Genomic DNA, 18193 nt, shown 5'->3' with positions numbered 1-18193 from the left:
CCAAACATCTCACTGATGCTATTTCATAATAAGCAAAGGCATTTCCTTGAGACATAACCCAGCTTGCTTTTGAGCTTTCCTCACACCCGTGAGAACTGACCTCAACACCTTCTCTTCCTGCCACTCCCAGGTCCTCACCTTTAGACTAAGTTTGTTTTTGTTGTTCAGCCATTTCAGTCATATCAACTCTTTGTAACCCAATTGGGGGTTTCTTGGCACAGACACTGGAGTGGTTTGCCATTTACTTCTCCAGCTCATTTTACAGATGAAGAAACTGAGGCAAAGAGAGGTTAAGTGACTTGCCCAGGGTCACACAGCTAGTAAATGTCTGAGGCTTGCTTTGAACTCAGGTTTTCCTCACCCAAGGTCTAGCATTCTATCCACTGCACCTCCTAGCTGCCCAGACTAAGTCTACATATACCTGATTCAAAATAACATGGGCTTCCATTTATCTAGTCCTTTAAAATTTCAAAAGTGTTTTCCTCCCAGTAACCCATGAGGAAAGAGTGGTAGAATGAATATATTATGCCTACTTTACAGATGAGGAAACTGAGGCCCAGAAAGACAAGACTTGCCTAAGGTCATACAATTAGTAAGTGTTGGAAGTGGCAATCAAACTCTGCACACTGACCATTGCACCATATTGTTTCTCCATCTGCACCCAAATGTCTGGGTTGGGAAAACAGCTCTGTGGCACTGGTTTTTGTGGGGTAACCTTGGACTGCACCATGGAGGCTAAACAGCTCTTGTAATAACTTTGGAGTTAAATAAGATTCAAAATAAGATTAAAACAAAACACGGAGGCTGTTTTTGAACCTGACTCATGGATATGTTCTAGTAAGTCTGAGCTTTCGTCAAAAAGCCACTTCTGTTGAGTTCAACCTTTCTAGATGCTGAGGGTGGAGTCATCTCAGGTGGGAGCTCCTGCATCCCTCTCCAATCATCTACTGTATTTTCCAACTATTGGCCACAGCCATGAGAAAGGGAGGTCATTTGTTGAAAACATGACCCAGACTTTAAAAAGTCTTAGGACTCCAATATAACGAAGGGCAGTGAACATACACTCATCAGCCACTCACTATCCGTTGGTCCCCAAAACAACTTCACAAAAACCCATCTCTGAAAAGCTAAGTGTGAGCATTTCAGCTTCCCATATAGGAGAGGAAAATGAGGCCTCAGCACCACTGTTACATCCTCATTGAAGACAGAGTGCTCTCTTGTGCCCCTGACACCAGAGCGTGCGATTGACCAAGTGATACATGAGAGGCGACAGAACAAAGGCTGAGCTAATCCGAGGCTCCGTTTACATTCTATTCCTGGCAGGGTTTCATCTTGGGGCACAAATGGCCTCTACACAAGGGCTGAGCACTGAAAGGGCTCTGTGCCAACAGGCTGCTGCCCTTTTGTTTGGAGCATCAGAGATGGGCACCGCCAGTCCTCCCACCACCAATGCCACTCATCGACCCTGAGACTGAAGGGTGACTAGAGTGCTTCTCCTCTTGCCACCTCCCCTGACAAGCTCCCAACTGAAAACTAGCCATTTGGTCTTCTGGGAATACATTTAGCAGCTCCAATCATGTTAGTTTTTTGTCCTAATGGCAAGAGATGGCATTCACCAATGTTTCCCTTTTTCTTTTCAGAAAACAAACAGCCTTTCAAATTACCAGTTCTTGTTCCAGGATCTGGCCATCACTACCATCATTGGGATAACAAGTAAGCAACGTGTAAAGCTTTCTGCCTGTGAAGTCATTCTTTGATTCCTTCCACTCTACCCAGAGGACCACACTGTCCTAGCGGGGCTGCCTCTTCAGTAGCCAATGCCCTAGGAACCAATCAGACGTGCAGTTGGATTCCAGCCCGGCTGATTCCGAAAAGAAAGGAAAACCAAAGGAGTAGTCATTTAGAAAAAAGAATGTACAAAAAACGAAAGATGGGGATGGGAGTGAGGTGCACTGGCTGGCCTATCTTGTCATTTGCTCCCTTCTCCATGGAATATAATAGCCTGAAATCCAGTGGACTGACTGTAAGCCCCATGAGGGCAAGGCCCACTTCATTTTTTCCCTTCAAATCCCCAAAGCCTAGTCCCATGCCAAGTACATAGTAGGAGTACTTCAGAAGAGATTTTTGTTACTGTAACATAACTGGTGATGAGCACAAACCTTGACGTAAAAGATCTGTGTGAACAAACTGGGGGCTCCATTGGATGCTAAGCCCCATGCGGGCCAGCAGTGTGTGTGATGGGGCAGCCATGTAGCAAAGGGAGTCTTGTACCGCCTTAAGAGGGGCGTGGCTTCCAGGCAGAGGAGGACATAGTCCTTCTGTGCTCTTCCCTTGTCAGCCTCATCTGGATTAATTTATTCAGGTCTGGGCTCCCCAGCTTATGAAGGATGTTGATGATCTGGAGTGTCTACTGGAGGGCAGCAAGGGGTCTCGAATCCATGACATAGAAGGAATGCTGAAGAATAGTTGATGGAACTAGACAAGTATAGAAGAAAAAGAAGACTCATGGGGGGAGGGAGTAGAGGGGTGCTGCTGAGAGGCAGCATGGAGCAGTGGGTAGAGCACTGCACTTGGTTTCAGGAAGACCTGGGTTCACATTCCTCCTAGGATACTTACTAATGGACAAGACACAATTTTTATCTGCAAAATGAGGTCCCTTCTTGCTTTAACTCCATGATCCCCTGGTCAATGAGAGCTGGGCTCAAGCATTGGAAGGGCTGTTGTATGGAAGAGATTGGGTTTAGCCTTTGGGTTTGGCCCCAGTTGGCAGAATCGAGAAGAAAAGGAGCAGGTTACAAAGAGGTGAGCTGAAGCTGCCGGTTAAGTAGGAGCTTCCTAACCCTGAGAGCCGTCCTAAGAGGCATGACTGCCTGGGGAGGGGTGGCTTCCTCCCTCCTTGGCCTTCTTTAAGGAGAGGCTTGTTGGGTGTATTAGTGTGGGGATTCGTGTCCAGGTATGCACTAGACCAGATGCTCTCTGAGGTGGCTTCCAACTCTCAAATTGTGTCATTCTGTGAAGCCTTATGGAAAACTTGGTTGGGTGTCTGCCTTCCCCTGATGCATGTGTCTGGTTGTAGAAGAGAAATGGTCCTTTTTTTCTACCTTCCAAAGGAGAAGGTGGCATCTTTCCACCATCCTGAGTGCACGCTAAGCATTTTCCCCTTCCCATTTCATCTTTCAGTGAGTTTGAACGGCGCCTACCCCAAGCTGGTTCCTTACAGACCTCCAGGCAGGCTGGTCTCCCCTCCGCTGCTCTTGTCTGTGCTGGTCAATGTGCTTTTCAGCCTGGTCATGCACATGCTGGGTTTCATCCTTGTTCGGAAGCAGCCCTGGTACTCTGCCACGGATGTCTTCAGGTACATTCTCATTCAATGCAATGCAATATAATTCAACAACAAACCCATTAAGTGTCTACTGTGTGCCAGGCCCTGTGGTAGGTTGTGGTGATGCAAAGACAAACTGGAAACAGTCCCTGCCCTCAAGGAGCTTCCATTTTACTCTGAGGAGAAGGATGGGTGGGACAAGGGGCACCCATGGAAATGAACCCCAAAGAGTGTCCAAGTCATTTGGTGAGGGAGAGAATGCTAATAGTCTGCATGATCAGGAAATGCTTCTGTAGGAGGTGTCACGTGAGCTGTGCCTTGTCAAGTTAGGGCCTGGCTCAGAGAGGCAGAGATGGGGAGGGAATACCTTCGAGATGTGGGCCCCACATGGGCAAAGTGGGAAACTGTCCTGCTTGGGAAACACCCAGGAAGTGTGCTTGAATGTGGGAAGACGACGTGGAAATTCAATTCAGGAAACACTCCTCAAGTGTGCACTAGGTGTATGACACTGTGCTAGGGAAACTGAGATAGAGGGAAAAGTGGCAGTTGGTGCCCTCAAGGAGTTTCTACCTCTTCTGCTCATTCGGTCCTTTTGATCTCAGACAGTTAGCATTGGTTTAGGGGTTGGAGAGAGGAGCAGGAAGGGAGCCTTCGTTCAAGCCCTCCTTCTCTTCTGTGTCGGGGAGTTGTTGCTTGGCCCCAGGACTCTTTCTCTTTTGAATACTGAAGCTCTCATTCTCTGTGCTTCTCTTTCCACACTTATTCACGTTCATTCATTCTTAGCTACTGTGCCCAGCCTTGCCTCCTCAGCAGGATGGCACAAGGCCAAGGCAGGGTCTCAGATGCCTTCCTCTCGGTCCTGAGAGGGCTGGGGCAATGCCCTGTCCCACTCTCTTTTTATCGGCTGATGAGTGTTCCTCTTCTGGTCCCCTTTTCAGCGCCTGTTCCCTACCAAAGGGAAACATCTCCAGGACAGCCGCTTCACCCATGATATCAGGGAAGGTTAGCCCTGACAGCTTCATGAGTTATGAGAATACCACAATCTGGTTCTTGGGGACCATCAACTGCATCATTGTCGCACTGGTGTTTTCCAAAGGAAAGCCATTCAGACAGCCCATGTATACCAACTGTAAGTATTTTTGGCACTGTCCATCCATGTGTCAGAACCACAAAGAGTTCCATAGCTATGCTTACATCATGAAGAAACTCGAAGTCCATGGCTGGAGGTGGCTCATGATTTACAGCAAATCCCTATGAGATAAACAAATAAGCAATATTTTCTCTTCCTATTTCTGGGGTGAGGGAGCCTCATGACAATTGTCTTGGGTATCTTGATACACGGTTCAATTATTTAACACCTTCAACTTTATTTATTAAATAATATAGTTTCTGAATCCAAATACAGAAAGGATCTGTGATTTCATCAGCACTAGGGACTCCTAGGACTGGATTGCCTTCCATTAATGAAGATTGCAGCTCATCTATGACTAAGTAGATAAGACCTAAGGAGTTGTTGGAGGCATCTAAAGGCTAAAAGGCTCACAGGCCTAGAATCATCATTATAGGGCAGGGAAAAGATCTTAGGGTTCATCTAGCTAACTCCCCCCACCCCACCCCAGTACTGCCATTTTAAAGTTGCAATCTGCATTGGGAGATGGAGTATCCACATGAATGAGATCATGGAGCCTGGAAATATGCAAGCAAGTTTCTTTATTAAAACTCAAACATTACACGTGGATACTTCGAATTATTTCTAGGAAATAATAATCAAGAGCTGTTGCAGAGGAAGATGAATGGAGTACGATCAAGGACCCTCTTTGTTTTTTGTTTTGATTTTTACCTTAAGTGCTGGGCATTGTGCAGCATTGACATGGGCATTCAGTGACTTGGGTCAGGACTGATCCAGGACCAGTGGCCAATGTCAGTAACATCAGAGGGACCCGGGAATCCTAAGTGCTTTCTCCTGTTTGTTCCCTTCAGATATCTTTGTCCTCGTGTTGGTGATCCAGATGGGGACGTGTACTTTCCTTCTCTTTGCGAATATTCCTGATCTTTATCAGCGGATGGATGTAAGTATCATTCAAGTTGATGTATCTGGCTCTATCGTGACATGGTGCACCAAGACACCTGCCCTGCAGCGCTCAGCAATGTTCTTGTATCCAAACACATCCCGGTGGATGGCAGCCCTACAGTGGGCTTGGCCCATCAGTAGTTGTCATGAGTGCTGGTCGGGATAGGAATTCCAGTTGGTCTTCCTTTCTCCCCTGGCCTTTAAAACATCTTGTGAGTTTTTCTCCGAAAACACCCTGACATGCTTGGCAAACCTCCTCCTGCTTCACCCCCTTCAAAACCTGACAACCTGTTTTTCAAATGCTCTGGTTTCCAAACAGCTTTGCCTAGAGCTCCTTTTCTGCTAACTCTCAAGCCCATTTGTGATTCCAGACAAAATGAATATGTATTTTTTCTATTTGCTTACACTTCACCGCTTAAAAATTGCTTTCAGAGGGCTAATTGCTATGCTTGTCAGGCATCTTCTTTCCCTCACATTTCCTTCTGCCACATATTTCAATGTTTAGATACCTTTGAAGCCCCAGAGAGAAATCTGAGATACACAAGATACGGAAAAACGTTGCCCCTAATTCCCACTTCTGAGCCCTGCTGCCTCATTCTCATGCTTCCATAGATCTGTGATTTCATCCCTTTGGATGTTCCCTCCAAACAGGGATGCAGATATAACCCTTTCATGCTTGCTCATTCTGTGTATCTCTTGTCTATGCCCTGCCATCAATCAACAAACATCTATTAAATGCCTACCGTTGGCTGGCACCAACCTCAAAAACTTACATTCTATAGGGACTGATAAAATGCACACAGGTAAATACATACAAATTAAGTATGTGTAACACTTACAAATACATACATATATACATATATTTGGGTGTATATGTAGATACACACATACATACACAGAGTAATTTGGGTAGGAGGAAGCGCTGGCACGTAGGGGATCAGGAAGACCTCATAGGGGTGGGGTGGGCTGGAGCTAAGCTTAGAAGGAACTGAAGGATTCCAAGAGCTAGAGGTGAGGAGGGTGGGCATTCTGAGCATGAGGGACAGCAGACAAGAAATAGGAGGACAGACCCTAGAGGACATGTGAGGGAGTGAGGCAGAAGAAAACTGAAAAGGCAGATTAGAGGGAAGCTGAGTAGGGCTTGAACTGCCAAAGGAAGTATTTGTTTTTCATCTTAGAGGTGATGGGGGGTCAGTGGAGTTTACTGAGCAGGGCAATGAGCGGGTTAGGGATGCCCCTGGTAGCTGGGTTCAGTTTGGGCTGGAACAGAGAGAACACTGAGGCAAAGAGACCAGTTAGGTGGCTATGGTAATATTCTATCTATCTATCTATCTATCTATCTATCTATCTATCTATCTATCTATCCATCTATCTACCTATCTCTCTCTCTCTGTATATATATATCTACCTGTCTATCTATCTATCTATCTATCTATCTATCTATCTATCTATCTATCTATCTATCTATCTATCTATCTATCTATCTGTCTGTCTGTCTGTCTATCTGTCTGTTTGTCTGTCTATCTATCTAACCACCTGTCTATTTTCTATCTATCTATCTATGTATCTACCTATCTCTCTCTCTCTCCCTATATATATATATATATATTTACCTGTCTATCTGTCTATCTATCTATCTATCTATCTATCTATCTATCTATCTATCTATCTGTCTGTCTGTCTGTCTGTCTATCAATCAAACTATCTCTTTCTTTTTTTGTCTATCTATCATTTGGGTAGATAAAACATTTATTAGGCATCAGACTGTGGACTGTGAGGGCATTGGGCTGTGTTTTTGTATCCCTAGAGCTTAGCACAGTGCCTGGCATATAGTAGGTGCCTTCCTTTGCCTGTGCTATGTTCTAGAGACAAGAATATAAGTAAGCAAGCTAGCCTTTGCCTTCAAAAGGCTTTCATTCTAATGGAGGAAGACTATGAAAGGGAGGGTTAAGGCAGGAGAGGAAGGAGACTCATGCAGAGACGATGAGGTGATGAGGACCTAGAGAGTTGACTTTATAGGTGAAAGGGAAATATGCGAGAGATGTGGAGGTAGAAAGAGCAAGATTTGGGAACAGAGATGACCCAGAGAGTACAGACCTGGGAGCCTGGAACGACTGTGGCGCCTCCACAGAAAGAGGGAGTTAAGAAGAGACGTAGGAAAGGTGATGACTTCCATTTTGAGCATGTTTCACTTGAGATGCCATTGCAGCGTCCAGGCGGAAATTTCTAATAGGCAGGTGGGATTGGAGCTCAGGAAGGAGCTGGGGATTGGAGATGGGGATCTAAGCATCCCCTACATAGAGAAGATGTGACTGCTCAAAGTATGACTACTAGCACCGTTGGCATGTTTCACCATTGTTCGCCCCTTAGGCCAGATTTTGTTAGGAGTCTCTCCCCTAGCAGAGTCTCCCAGAGGCAGAAGGAGTAGAGACTGAGCTGTAACATGGTGCTCAGCACACAGCTCCCCCTCCCCAGCCCTCCATTCCCAGCCTTCACCTTACAGAACTATTTAGTAAATGCTTGCTGATTTATTTTTGATTGAGAGTGTCTGTTGGGCGGCATGTTGGATAAGTGAGATAGGGCCAGATGGTTTGGGCCTTAAATACCAGGCAGAGGAATTTGTACAATCAGAAGAGTAATAGAGTCTTTGTGGGTCCAGAATGGGGATATGATGTGAGAAAAGTCACTTTTGACGAAGACCAGTCAGCCACGAGGGTACGAGAGCCTTATGTAAGAGAGCTAGGAGGCCATGAAGCAGGGTTTACTTGCTCACACTCAATACTCCACCTCCCACCTCTGGGCCTTTGTACTGACTGTCCCTGCTGCCTGAAATTCACTCCCTCCTCACCTTAGTTTTCCTGGTTTAGTCATGAATTAGAGGAAGAAAAGGTTGCATTGCTGGATGCTCTCAGCAGCTGAGGGAAGCCGTCTCAAGGAGACCATGGCTCCTCTTCCCTAACATCATGCACGAGTCTCTTACTGGTTCCATTTCTGGGTGTCTCCTAGCTTGTCTGCACACCCACCCTTTGGAGGGCTCACCTGATCATCATGCTCGCTGTCAATCTGATTCTGTCCCTGATTGTAGAGGTAAGTGCCCTTGGGTTACTGGACAAACATCTGGAAAACACCTTTGGGGAAGCTCTCTATGGACAAGGATGGAATTGCAGGGGTCCAGTCTTCTGGGGTGCTCCTCATCTCTGACAATGGGGGAGCACTGGACGGAGGATGGCTCCCTTCAGGCTTGGTGGCCCTGACTCTGTGGCTGGGGTAGGCGACGTACGTGTCTCCTCTTTGTGGCCTGCCTACTTTGAGCTCCCCAGTGCACGAGGCAGCTTCTCCCTTTCTGCCCTCCATCCCTCTCCTCTCTTCCTGTTCTCAACTCTGACCTTCCTTCCAAACGACTGATCTCCTACCATTCCACTCTTCAGAGTCCTCTTGGGGAGCCCCCGATTCCTCAGAGTTATAGAAGGGAACTTCAGACTCTCCCCTTTCCATGACCTCTCTTTGCTATTAGAATGCACTCCTCCTGTAGTGCCCTATGTGGTCTCTGGGGATCTGATGACACTGAGGTAGAATTCAGGGCATATAAACTTAATATAGTTTTCCTATGCGGACCTGTAGCCAACAGTGAAAAGCCTAGGGCCATGACCTTGGTCTCCTAGTTTGATGTTATAGAACAGTGAACTGGCCTTCCTGACACTCAGATCAATAGACGGCTGCTACCTCAGCAGGTCTTCATGGTGAGGGATACCCAAAAGGAGCCAAAGGAAGGCAGTTCCATCCTCCAGGAAGGCGGTACCCAGAGATGCTCGACGGCCTGACTGTCAAGGCCGTGAGGTCACTGATGCAGTAGGTGATTTGTAGAGGGCTTTCTGTCTGCCAGGTGCCAAAGGGAGGTTTTCTGATCAAATCCTGGCCCTGTCACAGGACTGAAGGTCAGTCAGCTAAGGTTCAGCTGGCCGTGCTAAGCAGTGGGGCTCAGGTTTGACCAACCAGGTTGACCAAAGGAAAATCATCTTTTTCAGCCACAACAAGTCTCTAGAACTGGGTCCTGGGGGCTTCTGTCATGCCCCAACCCCTGCCATTTTAGGGGCTGTGTGGATTTGGATGAGAAAAAGGACGTTTGTTTGTACCTGAAACCTAACAAAAATTTAGCAATTATTTCATTTGTGAATGTAGGCAACAGACCAGAGCAGTCTTAGTTAGAAGTTAGAAGACCTGGGTTCCAATCCCAGCTCTGCCATGATCATAGATAGAATTTCAGAGGTGAAAAAAACTTCAGCAGCAGTTAGTCAAATCCAGTGTCAATGAGAATTTATTAAGCTCCTGCTGTGTGCCAGGCTCTGTGCTAAGTGCCGGAGACATGAAGAAAAGCAAAAGAAGAAACAGTTCCTGCCCTCTGGGAGCTCACATTTAAAGGGGGAGAAAACATGCCAACAACCATGTTTGTACAAGAAGCAGAAGGCAGAATAAATTGGAATCTTCTCAAAGGAAATGCCCTAGCGCTGGGAGAGGCTTCTAGCAAAAGATAGGACTTTAATTGGAGTTTGAAAGAAGCCAGGGAAGCTAGGAGGCAGAGAGGAGAAGGGAGAGCATTCCAGGCCTGGGGGATGACCAGAGAAAATGCCTGGAGCTGAGAGGTGGCATGTCCTGTTCCTAGGACAGTCAGGGGGCTGGTGTCCCTGGACTGAAGTGTATATGCAAGGGAGTAAAATGTAAGAAGACTGGAAAGGTAGGAGGGGGTTGGGTCAAGAAGAGTTTTGACTGTCACAAGATTTTGTCTTTGATTTTGGAGGCAATAAGGCCCCATTGGAGTTTATTGAGTTGGGGGGTGACATGATCAGACCTGTGTGCTTTAGGAAAATTCCTTTGGTTACTGAATAGAGGATGGCCTGGAGTGGGGAGAGGCTGAGGTAGGCAGACCCACCAGCAGCCATTGCAGTGGTCCAGGTGTGAGGAGAAGAGGGTCTGCACCAGGGATGGGTCAACATTAGAGCAGATGAGGGGAGTCTGCCCAAGAATCCCTCCTACAACATGTCTGCTAATGGCTCTCCTGCCTTTCTTTGTAGATCTCTGGTGAGGGGGAACTCTTCACTTCTTGAAGCCGGCTGCTCCCCTTTTGGCCAGCTCTAATCAATAGAAAAATGTTCCTACTGGCCAACCAAAGTCTCCCTCTCAGTGACCGTCCTCTCCCCATTTTCATTGATCATGAAATGAACAGATTTGGAAGCTAGATGGGATCTCAGAGACTAGCTTGACTCCCTCATTTTAGAGGGAGAAACAGGCCTAGAAAGGGGGAAGGGCCTGTTTGAGGAGACAGTGAGTGGACCAGATTCCAGGCCACCTGACTCCCAGCCTAGATGAGACCGGACTTTGAATCCCACCTCAGATATGTTACTTCGCTGGTCTGAGCCTCAGTTTCTTTGTTTCAAAACAAGAACAACGATACCTATGGTGCCTACCTCACAGGCATGTTGCTATAATATATGGATTCATAATGATGATGATGATCATGACAGCTAGCCCTAATGAGCCCTTTCAGGTTTGCCAAGCACTTGCTTATGTCATCCCATCTGATGGTATTCACTATGTAAATGTGTCATTATTATTATTACCAAGAAGCTGTAGCATGCACAGGAGCCACACCCCGATAAAACCGTCTCAGCGGGCAGGTAGGCCAGGATGAGATTGACCAACAGGCCTCAAATTCACTTGGGAGTTGGGGGGATGTCTACATCAAGCATGTGAAGACTTCCACTATGGAATGGGTGGATGAGAACAATTTGTTCCAAGGGCCATGAGGATGGCTGAAGTAGGCGCTGTGGAGCGTTTAGAGCTTGGTCAGATATGGAAGACACCAAGGTCATCTACCACATCCTGGGCCATCGCTGGTTATCCCGACTCTTGTCTCGCCACTGAACTTGATGACTGTGGAAGAGGGAGTGAGGCTGATGACTTTATGCCACCTCGCCTCGCTTAAATCCAAAGCGAGTCAAGACGTGACCCTGTGATGTCATTGGTCCTCTTTGACAATGAAGGACAAACAAAGTTATTAACATCTTTCTAGTCCTAATTTCTTCAGCCCGTCTTCCTAAATGAGCATCCCTCAGCACCCCATTCTCTGGACCCTCTCCAATTCCATTTTCTGGGACTTGGTGACCAGGAGCTCACCCAGTCCTGCTTGGTACAGCCCCCTTGGTTTTGTAGAAGGGCAAAGGAAAGCTCCCTTGACTTGCTTGGTTATCCTTCTTTGATTATCCTAGCACATCATTGGATAATTGTTGAAGATAAAGCCAGGAAGTGCCCAAATGGGAAGCTACTAAGTTCATGGATGATTATGAGAGGTGACGCTGGCTGTGCTCCTCCCCATCACCGCTAGAGGTCGCCCAAGAAGAACATGGATTATGTTGGGCAGGGTGAATATAAGAGAGTTATGATCAAGTGATTCTGATGTAACTCAGTGCACAGTTAACAGATGGCAGGAGACAAGGTAGGGGTGACTTGGGATCTTGCTTATTTCTGACAATGTTGAAACAAGAAATATTTCCAGAAGGGTCTGGCTTCTGCTGCCTCAAATGATTTTCAATGAAAGGTCTACGTGTGGGTGTGGGTGTGGGTCAAGATTTCAGGGACAAGACTCTCTTGAGTGAAATGGCAACTCACATACCTATTACAAAAGACAGCAATGAAGAGTCTGAATGAACCGATGCAATCTTGAGGGATGCCTAAATGCCCTCTATAGTCTAAGACAATCAAGGTTGGGAAGCTTGGTGGTACAGTGGATAGACCTGAGTTCAAATTCTACCTCAGACATTTATGAGCTATGTAGCCCTGGATGTCCCTTATAGCTCTCTGCCTCAATTTCTGCATCTGTAAAATGGGGAGAATAATAGTACCAATCTCAACAGGGTTGTTGTGAAGATTGAATGACTGCTCCTAACAATTAGACTAACCAAAAATGTAATGGCCTGCCTCTATGAATATTGTCTTCTCCAAGCATTATGGGAAGGCTAAAACTGGGATCTTTCTAGTTGAGGTTGAGTGACTAAATTTCAGAGATGTCATAGGCAGTATTCAATTATTGCCTGGTGGCTGGACTTCTGGTATCCTACAACTCTGATATTCAAATTAATTTTTATTCGCTGGGTATAAACTGGCCAGCAATGAAGAGATGGAGGTTACTAGGGAATTGTGAGAAACTAGAGAGAAATTAAAAAGTATTTAAGGGCCATCCACAAAGTAGATTATTGTTCTTGTCGCTTGTCCATCATTCTAGAAGACCATGACATCAGGAAGGTGCTGCAATGACATGCAAGTGAATTGGATTTAAGTGCGGGAGGGCTGTTCAAAGTCACCAGCTTCACTCTCTCCTCCAGAGCTATCTGGGTCCAGGGGCCAGATATAGATCAGGAAAACTGGAGGTGGCCCAGGATGCAGAAGGGGACCTTGGCCTTCTCAAGCTAAGGTCTTTAACAGGTGTCAGGTTGACTGAGGCGATGCCCATTCAGTGATTAAGGCTTAATAAGAAATGAGGCAGAAAATGACCTCTTTATGTAGTCAAAAAAAATTGATCTGGGAGGGGAATTTTCTGAGTTTCTGGGCAAAACAGAAACAATTGCTGTTTACATTCATTCTGAGCCAATCAGGGCCCAAACAATGGCCTGATGTCATGGTCCTCTTCAAGAAGAAAGGATAAACAACAACCTCTGTGAGTACAAAAGGAGCTGCCCTCTGGGGACCAAACTGGGACTGGCCAGTTGGGCAACACGGCTTTCTCTCTCTCTCTCTCTTTTTCTCTCTCTGTCTGTCTGTCTCTGTCTCCTTTCTTTCTTTCCTTCCTTCCCTTCCCTCTGTCCCTAGGGTATCACATGCTTACCTGAAGGTGATCTGCCCAAAGGGAATGCAAATTTTAATATCTGAAACCCAAGGATTGATATACAGATATTTGAGAGTTGTCTATAATCTGTATGTGTGGCAAAACATTACTTTATGACACCTTTCAATTCATATATCAACCAAAACATTAAAGCTGCATTGTACCAAAAAAGAAAAAAAAAGATGAAATGAGTACTTTGTACCATCTGCACTTTAAATTAAATATGTAAAGTGCTTTGCTAACCTTAAAGCACTAGATGAACATTAGCCATTATTGTTATCATTCTGTTTTCCAGGAAGCCATCATTGAAAATCGAGCCCTCTGGCTGGTCATCAAGCGAAGTTTTGGATTTCAGTCTAAAAGCCAGTATAGAAAATGGCAGAGTGTGGTGACCAGTGACCCAGCCTGGCCCCCCCTGAATCAGACTTCCTATTCTGACCGGCCGGAGAGTGCCAGTGGAGTGTCCTACAACAACCCCGTGTTTGAAAGCCACGAAGAGACCCCATGAAGGCTATGTCCTGGGGCTCTGGGGCTCAGGTGGCCTGCCAAGAAAGAAAGGGATGGAAGGACTTCAGAAACTTTGTAGTCCAAGGAAGGTCCTTCTAATTGAAACCAGAGGTTTGATGAACACATCAAATTATGATTATAAATTAAAATTTTTTGCCCAAATTATGTTTCTGCAGTGGACCTGCAGCTCTGGCCAGCCCTCTTCTCCCTTCCCTAGTTCATGGATATTTCTTAGATGTTCAGCTCCCAGAGCATGACCAGAGGAGGTGATAAATGCTGCAGTCCTAAAGCAGAGAGCGAGAGAGAGAGCGAGCGAGCGAGAGAGAGAGAGAGAGAGAGAGAGAGAGAGAGAGAGAGAGAGAGAGGAAGAGAGCAAAACACTCACAGGTCTAATGAGGTAGTTCAATCTGTCTCTCTAACCCTCCCCTTCTTCCTCTCTCCCTTTTTCTCTTCCTCTTCTACCTTCTCTGCCTAACCAGTGAGTAACTTTTTGTAAGAGAGAATAAAAATTAGTTCATCAAATCCGAGCCAACACATTAATGGAATCTGACAGCATGTAAAATGTTCTACCTTGCAGTTCCCTGCATTGCAAAGAAGATGCATCTCTTTATCCCCTCCTTTTTTCTTTAATGTCAGCTTGTCCCTGTCACTCCTATTTCTCATCTCTTCCCCCTCCCCCTCCATTTTTTCATCATCTTGTCACTGCCTGGAGCCCAAGGCATTGCTGCACCCCTATGGAAGGTACATTACTTTGTTGGTATTTCCCACATACTTAATGATTGTAAGTCCGTGAGGGCAAAGACTGTTTCACTTTTTTCCCTTAATGCCAGCACCAAGCATAGTGCCTGGTGTAGAGACAGACTGACCCAAGAGAAATGGATGATACAGTGCCTGCCCTCATGGAGCTGATGATCTTTGAGGAGATAAGACTCTCACACAAGAAACAATTTTGTGCCAACAAAGAGACAGATCCAAGACAACTAGCCCGAAGATGTTCGATTTAGTATAGCTGAGTGCCCACATAGATGCCACGAGAGTCAACATGGTAGAATGAATAGAATGCTGGACTTTAGAGTCATTAAGACCCAGGTTCAGATCACAACTCTGAGCTTAATTAATTTTGTGAAATTTGGAAAGTCAATTGTCCTCCCTGAGGCTTAGGAAACTCTAAGACCATGGGTTACTGATTGTTTACAATCTTGGAATTCCCAAACTGAGGATACCCCAAGAGCTGGAAATGCAAACACGAGAGGCAGTGGGTATAGGGGCCTTGGAGCCAGGGAGGCTCTCCCCATATCTTGCTATTGATGTATGTCAGGCTGTGATCCTGAGTGAGGCACTTAACTTTGGTGCTCCAGGTAACGCCGACTGTAAGTTTCCAAGAAGGTGCCGCCCTTCCTTGGTGGAGGAAGTTTTCTCATTCAGGAGCTCCCTGTTATCAGTCAATCTTAAGTTCAGTCCCCATCTCTGTGATACAGATACATGCTGTGAGCTCCCAGGATAGGAGAGGATAGTGTCTGCTAGAATTATTAGGGGAGGTTTCTAGGACGGGCTTAGAAGAGCCTTTCAATGAGTCATCAAGAACATTGAAGTTGAAATGAATTAGGAAAACCGAAAGTCTTGACATCTCTCTGGGATTTCTCAGTTTCCTTCTCTGGGGAAGGAGAAGGTTGGGCTCAGTGATCACTAAGGTACCTTCCAGCTCTGAGTCCTCTGGTACTACGGACCTACAAGTCTTGAATATCGGCACTATTTGGGTGGCAGGTGTCCAGATAGCACCTGAGGCAAAAGCAGAGGCCAAGACAAGAGGGAATATGCGGGGAGGAAAAACTGGTCTGGCTAGAATGGAGTATACCTTTCTGGGAAGAGTGAGAGATACATCTGGGGACACCGGATTGTGGGGGGCTCTGAATTGGACCTGCTGGATTGTGGGAAGTCCTCATAGATTCTGAAACAACGAAATGAAATAAGGAAGATGGTGCTTAGGGCAGATTATGCTGGCCATGAGTCTAGGTTGGCAACACAGACTTTGTATGGGGGATGTTTGTTCAACTTGGGGAATTCCATTATGTCTGTTATTCTGCTGCCCATGCATGACCAAGGATGCCACGGCCCCTGCCTTCACCAGGAATGGAACGAGGCCAGCTTTGGCTGGAAAATCACAGGGCCCGGTGAGTGGCCAGAATAAAAGCCGAGCAAAGTTGTGTACATAGTGCCATCTGCTGGGGAGTCGTGGAATCTTGGAACCTCAGAGCTGGACACCTGGCCAAGACACCTTTCTGTAGCATCTCCTCCAAGGGGGCAGTGAGCCTTGGCTCCCAGTGACAGGGAGCCCATGGCACTCTCGGGAAGTGTCCCCATTTTGGTCTTATTTCTGTGCATAAACTGGAGCAAGTTCCAGCATTATTATCCCCACTTTTCAGATGCCCAAACTGAGAGAGGTTAAGTGACTGGCCTGGTGGGTGAGGGGCACACAGGCAGGCCCAGGATTTGAACCCAAGCCTCCTAGACACTGCACCCAGAGCCGTTCCCAGTCCTGCCTAATCTCAAGGCTTTCTTCACGATTGAGGATAGATGGTATTCAAAGGTGATGAGGGATCTGGGGAGGAACAGTACTGTTTGATGGTAGGTGGCTGAATCTGCTGGCACATGGTCTGGGTTCAAATCCCCTCTCTGATGCTCCCTACTTGTGTGACCTTGGGAAAGTCAACCTCCCTTGTTCTCTGTTTCCTCATCTGAAAAATGAAGGACTTTTAGGTCCCTGCAAGCTCCAGATTCATGAACCTCTTACCTGGGTGTTGACGTGGCGCCATGTATAGGCTTCTGGACTTGAAGTCTAGAAGACCTGGGTTCAAATCTCACCACAGACACTTACCAGTTGTGTGACTCTGGGCTAGTCACTTCACTGCTGCCTGCCTCAGTTTCCTCAAATGTAAAATGGGGATAATAATAACACTTACCTTCCAGGATGGCTGTGAGGGCCAAATGACATAAGTAAAGTGTTCACAAACATTAAAGTGCTATATAAACATCAACTGTTATCCTATGACTATTGACAAATGTGGATTAAGCGCCTGCTTATTATGTGCCAGGCCCTGTGCTAATCGCAGGGCATCGTAGGACAGAAGCATTTGAGATCCCCCTCAGTTGAAACAGTCACATTTCTGGGAGGAAAAGCATGAACGAGCATTTATTAAACACCTGCTGCATGCCAGGCATGGGACTTTCTGGAAGGGCTATCAAACACCCTCAGAGGGTGCTCATTCTCTGGGGAAAACAACATCCACACTACGTGGAGCCAGTCAAATCAATGAACGTTTAGTAAAGGCTTCCCAAGCCTCGGGAATAGAAATACTGTCAGGAAGGAGGACGAGCCTGGCCCTCAAGGAGACTGCATTCTGACCAGGAACACACCCTCAAACACCCCCGGGGGGCGGCAGAGACATCCCTCTGGTGATGCTGAGGGAGATCACTCCCGTGGGAGGAGGGAGACTCAGCAGAGTCTGGGACCCTGTGCTCCTGGAGGGACTTGCACGTTTTGTGTGCTAGGCATTGTTGACACAGACGCGTGGTGCTGTCCTCAAGGTGCTTACGTTCTGATGGGGGACAGGACATGCACACACATGGGTCTATACCCCACACAGACCGAGCAGGGACGAGGGATGCTCAGGGGAGGCAAGGGGAGGGGACATGTGTCCTGCTGGAGCTGCTGAGCCGGGTCTCTCTGACTCCAAATGGAGTGCACTATACTGTCCAATCCCGTTGCCTGCGTGTCCTCCTCTGCACCTCTGTTCCCTTAGCTGTGAAGCCATCCCCGACATCCAGCCAGGTGGGGCAATGTTTGGAGCACGAGGCATGGTCTGGAAGACCGGAGTTTAAATTTGGCCTCAGATACTTACTGCTCGTGCCATTGGACCAGGCACTTAACTGCTGTCTGCCTCAGTTTGCTCAACTTTAAATGGGGATTATATTAGTACCTACCTGACAGGGTTCTCATGAGGATCAAAAGTGATTAATATTTGGAAACTGCTTAGCACAGTGACTGACACATAATAGGCACTTGGGGGGAAGCTGGGTGGTGCCATAGTGGACAGAGCGAAGGCCTGGAGTCAGGAAAACTCATCTTCCTGAGTTCAAATCTGTCCTTAGACACTCACTAGCTGTGTGACCCTGGACAAGTCACTTCACCCTGTTTGCCTCAGTTTCCTCATCGATAAAATGAGCTGGAGAAGGCAATGGCAAACCACTCCAGTATCCTTGCCAAGAAAACCCCAAATGGGGTCACGGAGAGTCAGACGTGACTGAAACTAACGAACAAAAAAGGAACAGGTGCTTAACAAATGCTTCTTCCTTCCCTCCCTCCCTCTTCCCTTCCTCCCTTCTTTCCTTCCTTCCTTCCTTCTTTCCTCCTTCCCTC

At 46.7% G+C, this 18193-nt stretch overlaps 1 protein-coding gene across 2 annotated transcripts in view; it reads left to right on the top strand.

Annotated features, from left to right (window-relative positions):
* The window catches only part of ATP13A4 (ATPase 13A4), an 84935-nt gene extending 70619 nt beyond the window's left edge, over positions 1-14316 (top strand). For both annotated transcript variants that reach the window (XM_027848858.1, XM_027848857.1), the window contains exons 25-30: positions 1641-1713; positions 3181-3355; positions 4261-4451; positions 5303-5391; positions 8400-8480; positions 13565-14316. In XM_027848858.1, the coding sequence (XP_027704659.1) occupies positions 1641-1713; positions 3181-3355; positions 4261-4451; positions 5303-5391; positions 8400-8480; positions 13565-13777 (822 nt within the window). In that variant the 3' untranslated portion in view covers positions 13778-14316. The remainder of the gene's footprint in view (positions 1-1640; positions 1714-3180; positions 3356-4260; positions 4452-5302; positions 5392-8399; positions 8481-13564) is intronic.
* Positions 14317-18193: the final 3877 nt, after the last annotated feature.

Source organism: Vombatus ursinus, unplaced genomic scaffold (genome assembly GCF_900497805.2).
Source record: "Vombatus ursinus unplaced genomic scaffold, bare-nosed wombat genome assembly UNPS02006874.1, whole genome shotgun sequence".
In the NCBI taxonomy this organism is placed as follows: Eukaryota; Metazoa; Chordata; class Mammalia; order Diprotodontia; family Vombatidae; genus Vombatus; species Vombatus ursinus.
The sequence above is the reverse complement of the archived record's forward strand: the minus strand, read 5'-3'. Positions and strand labels throughout refer to the sequence as shown.